Here is an 18,334-nt window from a genome sequence, read left to right on the forward strand (position 1 = left end):
TTGTTTCCTAATTGGCTATTGTTTGCTGTTGTTCAGTCCCTAAGTCGTGTCCCACTCTTTGCGACCCCACGGACTGCAGCATGCCAGGCTTCCCTGTCCTTCACTATCTCCCAGAGTTTGCTCAGACTCATGTCCATTGAGTAGGTGATGCCATCCAACCATCTCATCCTTGTTCATCCCCTTCTCCTACTGCCTTCAATCTTGACCAGCATCAGGGTCTTTTCCAGTGAGTCAACTCTTCGCATCAGGTAGCTAAAGTATTGGAGCTTCAGCTTCAGCATCAATCCTTGCAATGAATATTCAGGGTTGATTTCTCTTAGGACTGACTGGTTGATCTCCTTGCAGTCCAAGGGACCCTCAAGAGTCTCCTCCAGCACTACAGTTTGAACACTTGGCTATACCCAGTACAAAATAAAAAGTTTTTTTTAATTAAAGTATAAAAAATAGTGCTGGGAAAATTGAACAGCTACATGTAAAAAATAAAATTTTTTAGAACATTCTTCAATATCATACACAAAAATAAACTCAAAATGAATTAAAGACTTAAATATACTATAAAACTGTTAGAGGAAAATGTTGGCAGACCACTCTTTGACATAAATCTCAGCAATATATTTTTTAGTCCATCTCCTAGAGTAATAGAAATTTTAAAAAATAAACAAATGGGACCTAATTGAACTCAAAAGTTTTTCACAGCAAAGGAAACCATAAGCAAAATGAAAAGACAATCTACAGAATGGGAGAAAATATTTGCAAATCATGTGGCTGACAGGGGATTAATTTTCAAAATTTACAGTTCCTGCTCTCAATATCAAAAAAACAAACAACCCAATCTCAAAAATGGGCAGAAGAGCTAAATAGACATTTCTCCAAAGAAGTTATACAGATGGCCAAGAGGCACATGAAAAGATGTTCAACATCACTAATTACTAGAGAAATGCAAATCAAGACTACAATGAGGTATCACCTCACACCAGCAGGAATGGCCTTCATCAGTAACTCTACAAACAATAAATGCTGGAGAGGGTGTGGAGAAAAGGGAACACTCCTACACTTTTGGTGGGAATGTAAGTTGGTACTTGGAGAACAGTACGGAGACTCCTTAAAAAACTAAAATAGAGGGACCATGAAAGTGAAAGTGAAGTCGCTCAGTCATGTCCGACTCTTTGCGACCCCATGGACTGTAGCCCACCAGGCTTTTCTGTCCATGGGATTCTCCAGGCAAGAATACTGAAGTGGGTTGCCATTTCCTTCTCCAGGGGATCTTCCCAACCCAGGGATCAAACCCAGGTCTCCCGCATTGCAGGCAGATGCTTTAACCTCTGACCCTCCAGGGAAGCACGACCATGTGACCCTGCAATCCCACTCCTGCATGGCTCAAAAGGTACATGCACCCCAGTGTTTATTGTAGAGCTATTTACAATAGCTAAGACATGAAAGCAGCCTAAATGTCTATTGACAGATGAATGGATAAAGATGTGGTACATATATTCAATGGAATATTAGATCAGCCATTAGAAAGAATGATATAATGCCATTTATAGCAACATATATGAACCTGAAGATTGTTATACTGAATGAAATAAGCCAGAGAAAGACAAATACCATATGTATCACTTATATGTGAAATCTAAAAAAAAAAAAGATACAAGCAAACTTATTTACAAAATAGAAACAGACTCACAGTCTTAATGAACAAACTTACGGTTACCAAGGGGAAAGGGTGGGAAGAAAGGGACACATTGGGAGTTTGGGACTGACATATACACACCACTATATTTAGAACAGATAACCAACAAAGACCTACTGTATAGCACAGGGAATACTTTGCTCAATACTCTGTGACAATCTAAATGGGAAAAGAATTTGAAAAATAATAGGTACATATACGTGTGTAACTGAATCACTCTGCTGTACACCAGAAACAAACCCAACATTGTTAATCAACTCTCCTCTGGTATAAAATAAATATTTTTTTAAATGTTAGCAATAAAAATGCTAACTGAATTAAGAAAGAGTAGTGATATAAACACAGATAGTTTTAACAAAAAAACTATAAACTACAAAGACACAATCAGAAATAGATAATGCCATTTCTGAGATTAAAAAAAAAACATTTAGAAACAATCAATAGCTGAATAAATGACAGAGAAGAACACATGAATGTGGTGATATGAAAGACAGAATAGTGGAAATCACCCAATCAGAACAACAGAAAAACTAATGAAAAAAAAAAATGAAGCAACATATGAGATTGATGGGATAATATACAAGGTGCCAACATCCACATGCATTATAGGCTTTTCAGAAGAAGAGAGAAAAAGGAGTAAAAAATGTACTTCAGAACATTATGGCTGAAACCTTTCCAAACCCAAAGAAGGAAATATATCCAGGTACAGGAAGCATGTGCATGCATGCTCCATCTGTGTGACTCTTTGCAACCCCCTGGATGATAGCCTGCCAGGCTCCCCCTCTGTTCAGGAATTTCCCAGACAAGAATGCTGAAATGGGTTGCCATTTCCTACTCCAGTGGATCTTCCTGACCTGATGATAGAACCTGCATCTCCTGCACTGGCAGGCAGATTCTTTATTACTGTATCACCTGAAGTCCAGAGGGTCCCAAAGCAAAATGAATGCAAACAGACCCATAGCAAGACATACCATAATGAAACGGGCAAAAGTGGAAGAGAGAATCCTAAAGACAACACGAGAAAGAGTTATATACAGGGGGATCCTTACAAGGCATCACCCAATTGCAGGATCTATGCAGGTCAGAAAGGAGCAGCATAATATATTCAAAGTACAAACGGAGGAGAATGTGCAACCTAGCACGCTCTACCCAGAAAGATTATTATTTAAGAGAGAATGAGAGAGAAGCTGTTTCTCAGATAAGCAAAACCTAAAAGAATTCAGCAATACTAAACTTCCCTTAAAAGAAATGTTTCCTCTAAATGAAAAAGAAGAAAGAATCTAAAACCAGTGCATAGATTACAAAAGAAAGAAAATTGTAAAAGAAACTGTACAATAAACAGTGAAGGGATAGCATGAAGATATAGAGTTGTTGTTGTTCAGTTGCCCAGTCGTGTCCAACTCTTTGTGACCCCATGAACTGCAGCATGCCAGGCCTCTCTGTCCCTCACCATCTCTGGAAGTTTGCTCAAGTTCATGTCCATTGCATCGAAGATGCCATCCAGCCATCTCATCATTCTCTAATGCCCTCTTTTCCTCCTGCCCTCAATCTTTCCCAGCATCAGGGACTTTTCCAATGAGTCAGCTGTTCGAATCAGGTGACCAAAATACTGGAGTTTCAGCTTCAGCATCAGTCCTTCCAACGAGTATTCAGGATTGATTTCTCTTAAGATTGACTGGTTTGATCTCCTTGCTGTCCAAGGGATTCTCAGGAAGTCTTCTCCAGCACCGCAGTTAGAAGGCATCAATTCTTCGGCCCTCCGCCTTCTTTACAGTCCAGCTCTCACATCTGTACGTGACCACTGGGAAGACCATAGCCTTGACTATACAGACCTTTGTCAGCAGAGTAATGTTTCTGCTTTTCAACACACTGTCTAGGTTTGTCATAGTTTTCCTGCCAAAAGGCAAACGTCTTCTGATTCATGGCTGCAGTCGCCGTTCACGGTGATTTTAGAGCCCAAGAAGAGGAAGTCTTTCACTTCTTCCACCTTCCCCCCCGTATTTGCCATGAAGTAATGGGGCCGGATGCCATAATCTTAGTTCTTTTTAATATTTAGTTTTAAGCCACCTCTTTCACCCGTATTACATTACATCCCTAGTAGCTATTCATCTTGTAACTGGAAGGTTGTACCTTTTGACTCCGTTCTTCCAACTTCCCCTCCACCAGGAGTCTTACATAAGACATCTCATAGGTAAAGCAACCTAGTTCAAGTTGATAACAACTTAATTTTGAGTATCAATGAAAGTTTCACCCTTTTACTTCGTCCTTTTATATTTTGAAGTCATTATTTTCCTCTTTTTATATTTTGCTTCCCAGGTGGCACAGTGGTAAAGAATCTGCCTGCCAATGCAGGAGACACAAGAGACTTGGGTTCGATCCCTGGGTTGGGAAGATCCCCTGGAGTAGGAAATGGCAACCCACTCCAGTATTCTTGTCTGGAAAATTGCATGGACTCACTCCAGGTGGTTGCAAAGAGTCAGACACAACTGAGCACACACACACATACACATTCATTAACAAATGATAGTAGCTAAATTATTTTAATGTTTTTTCCTTTGATCTTTGTAGTATAGTTCAGTGGTTAACAAACCATGCTATTAGAGTTTTCTGACTGTATATTTACCTGTACCAATGTGTTATATGTTTCCATATGTCTTCATGTCTTTAATTAGCGTATTTTTATTTCACCTTGTATTAACTAACTCCTTTCTGTGTTTCTTGCAAGTCAGATCTAGTCATGATGAATTCCCTTAGCATTTATTTTTTTAACTAGGAAAGCTATAAGATTTTTTGTGTTCTTTTTTTGTGTGTGTGTGTTCTTTATACAAATTCTATAGAGGATATCAGTATTGCAAATATCTTATCCAAGTCTTTAACTTCTTTTCACTCTCTTAATGATACATTTTGATGAACCAACATTGTGCATTTTAGTGAAATCTAACTTATCAATTCTTAAAAAATAGTTTTGCTGTTTAGGTGATGTTTAAGTAACCTTTAGCTTATTCCAAAGTTATTAATACATGCTATGCTTTCTTCTGGAAGTTTTATTGCTTTACTTTTCACTTTAGACCTACAATCCAAAAAGTTTGAATTTGCTTTTTGTGTATACTGTGAGGTAGAGGTAATGCGTAGAAAAATTTAACTGAGTAGAGAACCCAGAGTGTTAAGTGCTAATGAAAAGAGGCATATCAAATTAGCTGAGAAAAATACAAACTTTCAAATAAATATTATTGGGTTAATTGGCTAGTCACGTGGAAATATAGTAACTTGGATCAATTTCTTGCAAGGATAAATTCCAAATGAGTAGACAAAATGTCAATTTAATCCAAGAAACTATTAGCAGGAAACATGAATGAATTATTTTCTTACCCAAAGTAAGTGGAACTCTCATACAGTACTGGTAGGACTCTATATTAGTATCACCACTTTGGTAAACTATTTTGGTTGTTTCTTTTTAAGTTATGGATATGTCTACCCTGTGACTCATACATTTTACTTTTAATTACCTACCCAAGAGAGATGAGGGTATATGACTGTCAAAATTCTTATGTGATACAAATTTTAAAAACGGCTCATCTGAGAATGTTCATAGCAGATTTCCTTACAATAGCCCAAAGCTGAAAACAACTCATGTCCATCCATAAGAGAATTGACTTAATAAATTGTAGTATATGTATGTGCTATGCTGTGCTTAGTCGCTCAATTGTGTCCAACTCTTTGCGACTCCTTAGATTATAGCCTGCCAGGCTCCTCTGTCCATGGGGATTCTCCAGGCAGGAATACTGGAGTGAGTTGCCATGCCCTCTTCCAGGAGATCGTCCCAACCCAGGGACTGAACTCAGGTCTCCCACATTGCAGGTGGATTCTTTACTGCCTGAGCCACCAGGGAAGCCCAGTGTATGTACACAATGGAAGAAAAACAACAAACCTTTGGTATAAGTGAAAAACACAGGAGTCTTAAAAATATTACGGTGGGTGATCGAAACTAGACTCAAGACAGTACTTTCTGTATAACTGTCTTTATAATAAGTTCAAGAACAGATGAAATTAGTTCTATGGTGATGGAAGTTAGAATAATACTTCTGGGAGTAGATTGTTATTTGAAGAAACTTACAGGAATGATGAAAATGTTCTATGTCTTAATTGGGATGGTGGTTATATAGGTTTATCTGCTTATCAAATCACATCAAACTCTATACTTAAAATATGTGCATTTTATTATACATGAATTATACTTCAATTAAGAAGATAATTGCCAGAAATGGGAAGGAGATTCAAGAGGGAGGGGACATATGCATACCTATGGTTAATTCATGTTGATGTGTGACAGAAATCAAACTAATATTATAAAGCAATCATCAATCAGTTAAAAATAAATATTACAAAAAGAAGATTATTATTCATCTCATAATGAATGAAGGATCTCGCTAATAATAATCAGTAGGAGCTAAAGCTGTTAGATGCACAATTGAAGGGAAACTTAATATTGCATAGATAAATCTGAGGGCAAAAAAACTTATATAATTAATCCTGACATTGTTAAAACCAGGAAAATGTCTGCCTTCAGATATTTCCAAGTGTTGGACCAGATTACCCTTTCTAAACTTCCAGGCCTGTTTTGTAAGGCTTTGATATAATAATAGTTTTAATTTTGAATATTGAAGTAAGTAATGAGTTTTGGAAGAATCCCATCAAAAAAAAGTTGTTTTAAGTTAATGTATTTGAATACTGGAGGGTCCCATAATCAGAAATGTCCTTTTCATAATTTCTTTGAGGAAGACACATGGTATGTTGGCACTGGAGTGAACGTTCATGTCTGCTAGGGAGTAGTGGTTACCATTCTCAGTACACTCAACAAAATAAGTAAAAAACCAACAAGCCACGATAAACAAATGGACAAGAACAATTCCATCAGCTTTACTGGCAGCTCTTTTAAACCCAGTGAAGTCTAACTGGCCAGCTAAAGGCAACTAGAGATGAGTAAGACAGGTGTTCTTGCTGTGATTTATAACATTCTAGAACAAATTAGACAAACAGAAATGATTCCTTTTTTGTGAGGAAGAGGGAAAAAAAGTACTTATAAAGTGACTTGGGTATTCAGAGGAAGGAGAATTTGTGTAGCAATGGTGTGGGTCACTGGTGAGTCAGAGTGGAAGCGGTGGCAAAAGAGGAAAGGAACTGAGAAAGACTAGAAGAGGAAGAGGAAGAAATGAGAGTCGTCATATATCTTGAACACACATCTTGCCAGGCCTAGAAGTGGCTGTATGTGAGCTGTGAATGCCACAGAGGCAAGAAGTCCTTTATTTGCTGCCCCCTACTAACATTGTATATACAGACACTTCGTAAATGCCAAGAAAATCATGACTGAGTGTGAGGTGGACACTGCCCACTGGGGACAATAATTTTTGTCCACAGAGGAAAATCTCAAGTGTCCAGCATCTGCTTTTTTGCTATTTCTGCTTAACTACAATCATGATGTGAGTTTCAGACAAAAACTTTTGTGAATTTTCAGCTGAAGAATTTCTAGTCCACCTCCACTAGCTAAGATACTCCACCAGGATCTAGAATGGTCTTATTTTAAAATTTTCTACTGTGCTTCTGAGGGTAAGCTTCTCGAAGTACAGAAATGCCAGTCCTTGTAATGGGAGAATTCTGTTGTTCAGGGTGGTAATCCTCTGACTGAGGTAGAAACCGAGCTTAGGCAATAGCAAGGCTACCACTGAGTTACAGAGAGGGCTGGGGTCCCTCCAGAACAGACAGGGCAGAAAAGCCAGGGCAGGCCAACTGTGAAGGCAGAGAAGTATTGGTAACATTTTAAAGGGACAACTCAGGAGTAGAAGTATTTTAGCGTTTTGAAGTTACAATAATTGTAGTTGCAGCATTTGTGAACATAAATTCGACCCTGGAAACTGTATGTCAGATCTCTGCAGAATCTCTGACACACCAGATACGATAACTGGAGGGTGCCACCTGTAATAAGAAGGAATCATAGAAAAATCAGCCAGCGATCTAAGTTCTTTAAAGACAAGTCACATGTGGCACTAGTCCTGTCTGTAAACGTTTAATAGGGCATCAGGGTAGGTCTGGGGTTGGCTTCCCATCTTGTACTTCCCAAGGGAACTCAGGCAGGGAGAGGAAGACATCACGGGTCCCCTGCAGGAGTTATTTGCCTAAGTTCCCTGGAAAACTTCAACCCTCTGTACTCAAGTTTCTTCCTCCTGGCTCGTTTCCCCAAGTCCTCTTCAGTCTGCATGCACAGGGTCCCGTACCCTGGGGTATGTGGCACTTTGGTTCCTCTCTTGAATTGACCTTAGCCTGAGATAGATATTTGCTCTCCTAAGAATTTTCTAGGAATCTCACAGCACCTCCCTGGACCCTCTAACTTACCCTGGAAGATCTTTAAGATCATGCAGCTCTCATAATTCTTAGCAACACAGACTCCAAAGCCTCTTCTACAGCGATCCGTCTGTGTACGAAGGTGGCAGGTTATGCATCTCAGTAGTGTCACTGCTGGAGAGCACAGAGCTGGTGTAAGGCCAGGGGAGGCAGAGACTTAGAAGAAATGGCACCCCACTCCAGCACTCTTGCCTGGAAAATCCCATGGACGGAGGAGCCTGGTGGGCTGCAGTCCATGAGGTCGCTAAGAGTCGGACACGACTGAGCGACTTCACTTTCATTTTTCACTTTCATGCATTGGAGAAGGAAATGGCAACCCACTCCAGTGTTCGTGCCTGGAGAATCGCAGGGACAGGTGAGCCTGGTGGGCTGCCGTCTATGGGGTCATACAGAGTCAGACACGACTGAAGCGATTTAGCAGCAGCCTAGCAGCAGACCTATCTAGACCTGGGAGTGGGCTTGCGGGTGTTTGGGATCAGGGAGTGAGCAGTTTGAGCTCTCACCAACTCCACATCCGGAAAAATGTCATTGTGAGAGCAAAAGGATTCTGACCCCCAATTTAGCCCTTTTAACCTGGTAAAAGTGAAGTGTCTACTCTTTTGTGACCCCATGGACTGCTCTCCAGTCTCCTCTGTCCATGGAATTCTCCAGGCAAGAAAACTGGAGTGGGTAGCCATTCCCTTTTCCAGGGGATCTCCCCAACCCTGGGATTGAACTGAAGGCGGATTCTTTACCATCTGAGCCACCAGGGAAGCCCCTTTAACCTGGTAACTTTGAGCAAAGATTTAGCCTCTGTGGCATGGATTTTCCAGCTTAAAGATGATTCTGTTAATGCTAACCTGGCTTACTTGGCAGCAATGTAGATAGAGTGGGATAATAAGGCTGAATGCTTTAAAGTGTTTGACCCATTACTCTGATGGGATTTCTGATATTCATCACTTAGATATGGTTAGGCGATATAGTCTGTTTTGAACTTCAAACTGAATCTATGTGAAAGCCTCCTGAATCATATACCGTAGTCAGTGCCACTTTATGTGGTACTGTGGGGTGAACTGATTGAAATAAAGTTTAATTTTAAAAAATGCTCCTTAATACACCTATAAGAGAAAGTATCATTTCTTGAGCATCTCGTTTGGGCCATGTTCTCTTTCCTTATTATCTGATTTAATGCTCACAAAAGCCTTGTAACTAAGTATTTCCCCATTTCCCAGATGAGCAACCAGAGAATTTAAGACAGTGACTGAATTATTTTTTAACCTGTCTGATCCCAGTGCATCCAGTATTTTCTTTACTACAATCACTTGTTTGAATATAAAAATCCCTGGTAAGGGTATCAAAACCCTTGATGTCACTAAAGCCAACTATGAAATTATTCACTGCAGACTGACCAGCTCCATCAGCAAATAGGGCACAGATTTATATATGGGAAGAATGTACTGAAGGATATCTTGCTAAGAGTTTTGATTATGGGGAATGGTAGGGACAGATTGGTAGGGGAGCACTAGAGGGGCAGCCATAGAGGCTTGAGCCCTTGGTGGGGAATGGTAGAATGTTATAAAGGTCAGACAAGTTGGCACAGAGGCCCAGGGAGCACTCTAAAGGCTGGCTTCCCCTCCCATATAAATGTAGTCAAGACTCAGCCCAGCCTGGACACCACCCACACATACGGAGTGTCCCAGGGAGCCCCCTCGATCCTGGCTCTGGAGCCCGATTCTCAAGTCTCTTGACTCACCCAAGGGGCAGCCGAGGAGGAATAAAAGCAACAAGAAGTGTCTGCCCATCTTGACAGAGAAGTCCCTCGCACAGGAAGAAAAGAAGCCAGGGGCAGCACACACAGGCCTGTAGGCTACAAGAGGAAACCTTGCCCTTCATCACAGGGCAGGGATTATTCATGCCTGAGGGGAACCAGGCCCACAGTCATCTCTGGGCGCTGCAGTTTCTTGCTTTCTCTGCCTATCACAGAGGATAGTAGTTAAAAAATGTTGGCATTTACATGAAGTTAACTTTTTTTTTGTATATATATATACTATTCATCACAGTAATTATTATTAATGTAGTTATTATTCTTATTCTAATTTCACAGAGAAGGAAGCTAAGGCCTGGTGAGGTCCAGTATCTTTCCCAAGATCACATATCTAGTGACTTATAGTGCCAGGATTCAGAGCAAGGTCTTCTAGTTCCAGAAGCCATACCTTTAACCATTTTGATTGAATGCCTCTTGGAGGTTTGTTCATACATTCGACTAATATTCATTGAGCACTTTTATAGGCCAAGCACAGTTTCGTGTATGAGAGCAGGGCAACAAATAAGATCAAAAAAAAGCTCACCTAGCTGCACGTCTTATGGGTGAGCAAAAGAAGAGTGAAGGAAGTGAAAAGATGGGATCATCCATGACTAAGCTGGGCCTTCCAATTAGAACTTCTGATGCTCAGCCCAGAACTCTCTCATTTTACCAGAAATCTGTTTCCCAAGGCCAGGAGACATTTACTTTGTAGGGCTGTGAAATCGTCTCTAGGATTATCACATGGCTTGATCTTTTGAGAATTTATATTGTGTATCTGGCCAGTTTGGCCCAGATGCTTTAGGGATCTGTCTCTACAAAAATTAACTCAGGTGAGGTTCACCATGGGTAAACCACTGAAAACTATGACTGGTTCAGGCACTGTCAGTCTCTGACAGTTCACTGACCCATCAGTGAACATATGGTACTTTGGCTAGAGATAATAGGAATCTGCTATCGTGAACTCATTTAATGACATGTTCTTTAGCTGTAGGAACGGTATGTCCTTCAAAATGTCTCAAGTATGACATTTTTAGAGGACAGGTAACAACTGGGTGAAATCAAGCCTTAGCTCAAGTGCCATGAAATTTATGATGTTTCTTTTAAATGAGCACAGTGTTGAGTCCATCTCTGCCTAAGAGAACCATAGGCCTTTAACATGAGTCTGTTCCTTTGAAAACAATTGATTCTAGAATCGAAGTCAACTTTGTGAAGTCTATGAATCCGGTTTTCTATCTTCTATCTTTCAGAAGAAGATGTGAGAAACTGGGATAGCACTTTTCAAGAGTTTCCAAAGGCTTATCAAGAAGGCAAGCTTCTGAGCCTTTGTGTGCCACCTGTTTCCTCTTCTCTGTCTTTAAAGAGAGTGACTCTAGAATTAAAGCAAAGGAAGAAGAAATTCTAGGCTAAACCACAGAGGGCTTGCCCAATTTCTATGCTACTGCCTTCAAGGTGCCCTCTGGCAGACATTTTCTGAAAGCCCCACTGAGTTTGGAACCTCTTTCCTATTTCCAGTTAGGACTGTAGAATTTTGCAATGCCACCCACGCACTAGGTTCTCTGATCTTACTTCTCGTCCCTCACCCATCAAATTTTCTCTTGGAAACAATGTACTGTGGTATCTAAAGTAGAATGGATATTTGTAGATGTGAATCTGGAACTCAAAATAGAGGTCAGAGGTAGAGATGTAAAACTGGGCATCATCAGCACGTGGGTGACCTCAAGCTCGAGCTGTGAGAACAGACCCAGTTCTCATGCAGTCTTCAATGACTCAGAACTCAATTAGTTCCCAGCTGCTAACCCACCCAAAGCAAATTAATCAGTTTGTTCTGAAACTGATGGTGTCTCCAAAGTTCATTCCAGAAGAAGCTGTCAGTCTTTCCATCTTTTCCAACACCCAAAGCCCAAGGGAAGCCTTGATGAAACAACATATGACATGATGCTCCCAATTATCATCTTCACAGCTCTTGACCCTTGGATGCCAAAACCACAGCCACAGCTACTCCATCACCAGCTTTCCTGGCCAGGTGCCCTTTCCCACACGTGGCTCCTTTTGACTGAAGTTTCTGACACCTACCCTAGCAAAAGGACCCAGACTGCTCCTTGCCGGGAGCCGGTGAGGCATTCCACTCGTGACAAAGGTCATGAGGAAGGAGCCTCAACATACGCAAAGGTGGGATCGAGCCTCAGGAGTCCCCCCAGATATTCTCGAGCATCTACCCCCCAAAAAACCAGAGTCTGCCTACTTTATTGCTTTGTGCTCTCACCTCTGACTTTACTGGGGGCTGTCCCCCACCACCATCTCGCTCTCTCTGTCAAAGAGTTAACTTACAGCTCTGATTAATAAAGTTCCTGGGCAATTAGGAGTGTTTAAATCCAAACCCCTCAGATGGCTCTCTAACTCGCCTGACAAATTTACCCGGACTCCTACAGCTATGCAGATTGTTTACAGTCTCCCAGCCTCGAGAGGCACGGGAAGCTTAAGATATTCAAATAGCTTAGAGCCTCTCAGAGAGTTAGAAACTGTCAGAATAAGACTAGTAAGGGATTTCATTGATGAGCCAATGTTTGTTGCCAAGTTTTCACATCCCCTGAATTGTATCCTTGAATATGTATTAATTAATAGTTGGTATGTAGAAAAAATAAGTAGTGGCCTTGGTGTTAGTAACTTTAGACCCTTAAGGTAATAAATTCTTTCCTTTGTTGTAAACCCATTACACATCCGCCCTATAGGAATGCAATTTTGTCTTCGGAAGATGGCGCCAAACCTTAAAATAATTACTCTTAGAGAAAATAAGTCTTTGTTGATAAGTCCTTGTCAAGAGTCATAAAATGTTAATAGGCCTTCTGGCCAGAAGATGATGTAAATCACCTAAACCATTTGTATACAATAAATTTGCAGGAAAGAAACCCTGGTTTTTGATAAGGATCAAAAACTGCTGACTTTGCATCCCCTATTATCCTCTATCTGTAACTTAGGGTATATAAGCCCCTTTTGAAAATAAAGCTACGGGCCTTGCTCACCAAAGCTTGGTCTCCCCATGTCATTCTTCCCTTTAACTTCCAGCTGAGTCTCCATCTGGAGCACGGAACCCACCATGCTTACTAATTATGCCTGGGCTTCTAAGATCCGACCGGGGAGGCCTCAGTGTCTCCTCTCCTTCGGGAGAATGGAAGGACGCCTGCGGCCTATGTAAGTGGTGCAAACTTCTTGTCTTGAAGTTTTATTGGTCTCCCGCATAAACCAAGCTACTCAGCCTCTTTTCTCCACTGAATTTTCCTACTGAGCTATCCTTACTCTATTACTCTTATATCTCTAATTAACATATAAATAGTCGCCTAGGCCGTCTCTCCTTGGAATACCCTGGATCAGCCGGGGCTGGACCTCGGCAGCTCCTGAAGTTTTAAGCCCTGCACAAGGGATTTATGTTTGATAGTTTCCAAGGCCTCCACGCAGACTTGAATATACTACTAACACCAATCTTATGATGAAAATTCATTCTCAACGTTGGTAACATACCCAGAGTCACAATACTGGCAAGCAGCAGAGCCAGGATCTGAACCCACATGTGTACCAAACTTGAGCCTGGGATAAAGGAAGATGTCCTTTCTAGAATTCAGTATCGGTACAGAAGAGTGGTACTTTAACGTCTTTTCCAGTCCTGGGAAAAATGATGCTTTTCATTGACATCTTGCAACTGTAATAGTGAGCAAGAAATCCCACTTTATGTGCATGGGACTAAGTAATCTCAGTAGCAAGCACTGAACATCGTCCCCTGCAGCCCCTCTCTCCACTTACCTGCCATCACCTCCAGCAAGATGCATCTCTCTGAGTTTCTTGCTCACCCATGTCTCTAGAACCACATGACCAGCTCTCATCCCCATGTGGCAGGTTGCTTGATATCTCTGCACTTTGACATTTGCTGTGCCTTTGGGTGCCTGTCCTTATTCACCACCCTATTGTGGTGCTGGAGAAGACTCTTGAGAGTCCCTTGGACTGCAAGGAGATCAAATCAGTCAATCCTAAAGGAAATCAACCCTGAATATTCATTGGAAGGACTGATGCTGAAGCTGAAGCTCCAATACTTTGGCCACTTGATGCAAAGAGTTGACTTATTGGAAAAGACCCTGATGGTGGGAAAGATTGAGGGCAGGAGGAGAAGGGGACCACAGAGGATGGGATGGGTATATGGCATCACTGACTCAATGGACATGAGTTTGAGAAAATTCTGGGAGATAATGAAGGGAGGCCTGGTGTGCTGCAGTTCATGGGGTCATAAAGAGTCAGACAAGACCAGTGACTGAACAACAACAACATCAACCCTATTCACTTATTCTAGCTATTAATAGCACATCACTAGATAGCACCCCACTCCAGTACTCTTGCCTGGAATATCCCATGGATGGAGGAGCCTGGTAGGCTGCAGTCCATGGGGTCGTTAAGAGTTGGATATGACTAAGCAACTTCACTTTCACTTTTCACTTTCATGCATTGGAGGAGGAAATGGCAACCCACTCCAGTGTTCCTGCCTGGAGAATCCCAGGGACAGGGGAGCCTGGTGGGCTGCCGTCTATGGGGTTGCACAGAGTCAGACACAACTGAAGTGACTTAGCAGCAGCAGCAGCTTTCAGAGTCCTGCACAAGTATCCTTTCTTCAGGGACACCTTCCCTGGTCATGCAGTCAAATTTGAATGTCCTTTATCTAGGTCTCCAGGTCAACTGTGGCTGATGTACTTGTGTTCACCTTAACTAGGCACTAACCTTCGTGATGCTGCAGATTTGTGGCCTGATTTGCTTGGTATCTTCTCTTTTTATAATACTGCCATTCGGAGAAGGCAATGGCACCCTACTCCAGTACTTTTGCCTGGAAAATCCCATGGATGGAGGAGCCTGGTAGGCTGCAGTCCATGGGGTCGTTAAGAGTCGGACACGACTAAGCAACTTCACTTTTACTTTTCACTTTCATGCATCGGAGAAGGAAATGGCAACCCACTCCAGTGTTCTTGCCTGGAGAATCGCAGGGACGGGGGAGCCTGGTGGGCTGCCATCTATGGGGTTGCACAGAGTCAGACACGACTGAAGCGACTTCGCAGCAGCAGCAGCCATTTGGTATGTGTGTAGAAAATATTTACTTTTTAAAAAGACATCAATTAATAACACCTGAAGTCAAAGTAGGCACATCTCTCCTTCTCCTGAAACTTCCCTTTGCTACACCACAGCAGGGACACTTTGGTGTTTCCCTCACATTCAGACCATACTTGAAATCCTGGATTTAATTCCTGGTGCCTCAGTCTAGGGCTTCCCAGGTGGCACTAGTGGTAAAGAACCCGACTGCCAATGCAGGAGACAAAAGAGACGTGGGGTTCGATCCCTATGTCAGGAAGATCCCCTGGAGGAGGGCACGGCGACCCACTCCAGTATTCTTGCCTGGAGAATCCAATGGGCAGAGGAGCCTGGTGGGCTACAGTCCACAGGGCGACAAAGAGTTGGATATGACTGAAGCACACGCCTCAGTCTAAGTGAGACAATGACAAATCTGATTATTCTGAGATTATCAAAAAGAGCTAAAAGGAACAAAAGTATCCAAACCCTGTCTTAAAAGGTTAAAATGTGGCAAAGAGACTTGTCTTCCCTTGCAGAGCACAAGGCTTAGCTATAGAGGAGAATTTTACAATAGATGGTTTATGGGCACTGGACTGGAGTTGGTGCTTTGGTTCTTTCTGGGAACACTGAGATACTAATTTTATGATTATATGATTTAGAAGAATAGCCCAAGGACAGAACACGGATGGAGATCAACCAGGGCCTTCCACAGGCAACTGCACACGACCAAAGTCCCAGGATGTCTGTTCTGTTTCTGCTGCGCATTGTCATTGTAGTCTGCATGAGTAAGGGTGAGTCCTGGAGGCAAAGGGAGGGCTGGTTGCTGGTTAAGAGAAAGGAAGGCGCTAGGGGAGGGGAAACTTCCAGAATTGGCTCTTGGGGCTTTGGCAGATGCATATGCAGCTATGATAAGAAAAACTTCTCTTTTCACAGGTGAATTTTATGAACACATGAAAGGTACGACCATGGCTAGTCTAAAGTCCTCGGTAAAAAGGTTATTGGTGACACTTTAGGAGTACCTCTCCCTCCCTCTTTCGAGAAAGCTGTAATCCATTCTTCCTGTAAAATCCTAGGAGTTTGATCTTACCAATTTAGTCCATTTCGTGAAGTTAGGGAGCTAAAATCCCTGTCTTTGCTTCCTTTTCTCCATTACTGAGCAAAATCATCAGGCTAGATAAGGGGCTCATTACTTGGGGACCAGAGATAAATTTTTAGGGGAACTCTGACCTCTTGAGATTACATTCAGGGTTGGATTTAAACCTGTCTGTACAAGTTTGCTTTCACAAGATTATCAAAGGAGTCAGGGTCCCAAGAAAAGGTGGGGAGCACTGGGCGGTGGTAAGTTCCTGTTGGGAAGCCCCCCACCTGGAGAACCTTCACCATAAAACCACATCCTATAAGCACCTCTTTCTGTGTCTGGCAGAGCCTTCAATGATGTGTTACAAATGTAAAAAATATCATCTCGGGATATGCTATGAAGCCATGAGGTCCTGCAGCCTGAAGTACAAACAGACATGTGCTGTTGAAAACATCTACATCCTTACCAGAAAAGGTAGTGTGGGCATAGAGTAACTGAGAAGTAACCGCCTCTCCCCCACTTAGAGGCAGTCGCCTCCTTTCATCATTAGGACACATGGGTGAGTCTATGGGTAAGGATGGGATGGTCCTGCAAAGCTGGACTTTTCTTTAAGACAGTATTGAGTGAAGGAGAGGTGAATGTCCCCCTCTAAGTTAGAAAATAAAATCCCTTCTCTGGGTCAGTAATTAATAGACTCCGTCTTAGCTCACTAGGGTCTAGAGAAAAGTCAGTGACGGTCTGAAGAAAGGTGATTCCTAGGAATATGGTAGGAGAAAACAGAGTCATCATAGTTGTATTTCCTTTCTTTCACATCCTCAGGGCGGAGTATGTATTTTTATTCAAAACTGTCGTGTAAGGCCAACTGTGAGGACATCAACTTCTTAAGTTTTGAGAAGAGAACAGAGCTCATCTGTTGCAAACATAAAAGCTACTGCAATCTCCCCGAAGGTGTTTAGTTCTGCATCTCTTCTGGAGTTTTGATTATTCTTCAACTCACTATCCCCTTTATGTTTTTTTGCCAAACCTATATTTTGTTCTCCTCTTCTAACCAGTGGCAGGGAGTGAGAAAATCAGCAGGTAGTTAAAAGAGGAGTCATCATTAATGATGGAGCCCCAGACAGAATTTTTGCAAATCCCTATTTACAAGGTTTTGGGTTTTTTATGATGGTACTGCCATGGATATTGTTGAGATTTCAGTTGGTTATTCATTATGTCCTATATGGAAAAGCAAAGTGTTAGTCACTCAGTCACGTCTGCCTCTTTGTGACCCTATGGACAGTAGCTCACCAGGTTTCTCTGTCCATGGAATTCTCCAGGCAAGAATACTGTACTGGGTTGACATTCCCTTCTCCAGGGGACCTTTTCAACCCAAGGATCGAACCTGGGTCTCCTGCATTGGCAGGCAGATTCTTTACAGTCTGAGCCACCTGAGAAGCCAACTTTAGGTAATGTAGTAGTATCAAATCTTATTTTAATCACATAAATGTCTGTTTTATTTATCCCATTCTGAATGGAAATGCAAAGACTTGTGTCAAAATCATCCCAAACCAGTACTGGGAATTCTGCAACCACACTTTATCCTCATTCATACTCACTGCTCTGGGCTAGGATTCTCTGGATTAGCCCTGGCACTCTCCTTGTGTCCCTGGGTTATGGCAATACGAGAAGACTAACTCGACTTTTCTAATCTGCTGGCAACATGAGCCACATCTTTCTCTTGTAGACCTCTTAGGGGGAATCTCAGGCCAAGAAAAAACTGGACAAACATAGGAATGAGGCTTCAAGAACTATTTTAGGGGCATTTCAGTTTGTGGAAATTAAGATTCAAGAAACAGTTCGTTGTGGGTGGAGCTGCCATCACCCTCTCTGACCACTTGGTTGAACCAAGTGATTGAATTGGAAATGGAGACCTTGTGCCAGAATGGCTAATCTGTTTCTTCTCATAAAAATGTGAGACAAAAATGTTGATAATAAAGCAGGTGAAGATAATGGAACGTATAGCGACTCCATGCAGTAGTGTTCTAGTTACAGAGAGCCGTATGTAAGATGCAGTTATGAGTAAGCAGAAGGAGTGATACAGCGAAAGCTACTGGTGGTGGGAGATCAAGACAGTCAGCCCTACAGGAAATCAACCCTCAATATTCACTGGAGGGGCTGAAGCTGAAGCTCCAATACTTGACCGCCTGATATAAATAGCCACTCATTGGAAAAGACCCTGATGCTGGGAAAGATTGAGGGCAAGAGGAGAAGGGGGCGACAGAGGGTGAGATGATTGGATGGCATCGCT

The 18,334-nt window shown here is 42.0% G+C and overlaps 2 protein-coding genes across 2 annotated transcripts; one reads left to right on the top strand and one right to left on the bottom strand.

Annotated features, from left to right (window-relative positions):
* Nucleotides 1-7,378: 7,378 nt before the first annotated feature.
* Nucleotides 7,379-9,867, bottom strand: PATE3 (prostate and testis expressed 3). Its single transcript, XM_086385721.1, has 3 exons — nt 9,819-9,867; nt 8,078-8,200; nt 7,379-7,660 (listed from the first exon to the last, which is right to left on the bottom strand). Exons 1-3 carry the CDS (start codon nt 9,865-9,867, stop codon nt 7,518-7,520), a joined length of 315 nt encoding a protein of 104 aa, XP_086241847.1. The 3' UTR covers nt 7,379-7,517.
* A 5,785-nt stretch (nt 9,868-15,652) lies between these two features.
* On the top strand, nt 15,653-18,096 carry PATE2 (prostate and testis expressed 2). Its single transcript, XM_086385480.1, has 4 exons — nt 15,653-15,760; nt 15,903-15,926; nt 16,393-16,521; nt 16,867-18,096. Exons 1-4 carry the CDS (start codon nt 15,655-15,657, stop codon nt 17,001-17,003), a joined length of 396 nt encoding a protein of 131 aa, XP_086241606.1. The 5' UTR covers nt 15,653-15,654; the 3' UTR covers nt 17,004-18,096.
* Nucleotides 18,097-18,334: the final 238 nt, after the last annotated feature.

The sequence above is a fragment of the Bos grunniens genome, chromosome 29, assembly GCF_055505025.1.
Source record: "Bos grunniens cultivar Pamir isolate PY7600 chromosome 29, Bosgru_T2T1.0, whole genome shotgun sequence".
In the NCBI taxonomy this organism is placed as follows: domain Eukaryota; kingdom Metazoa; phylum Chordata; class Mammalia; order Artiodactyla; family Bovidae; genus Bos; species Bos grunniens.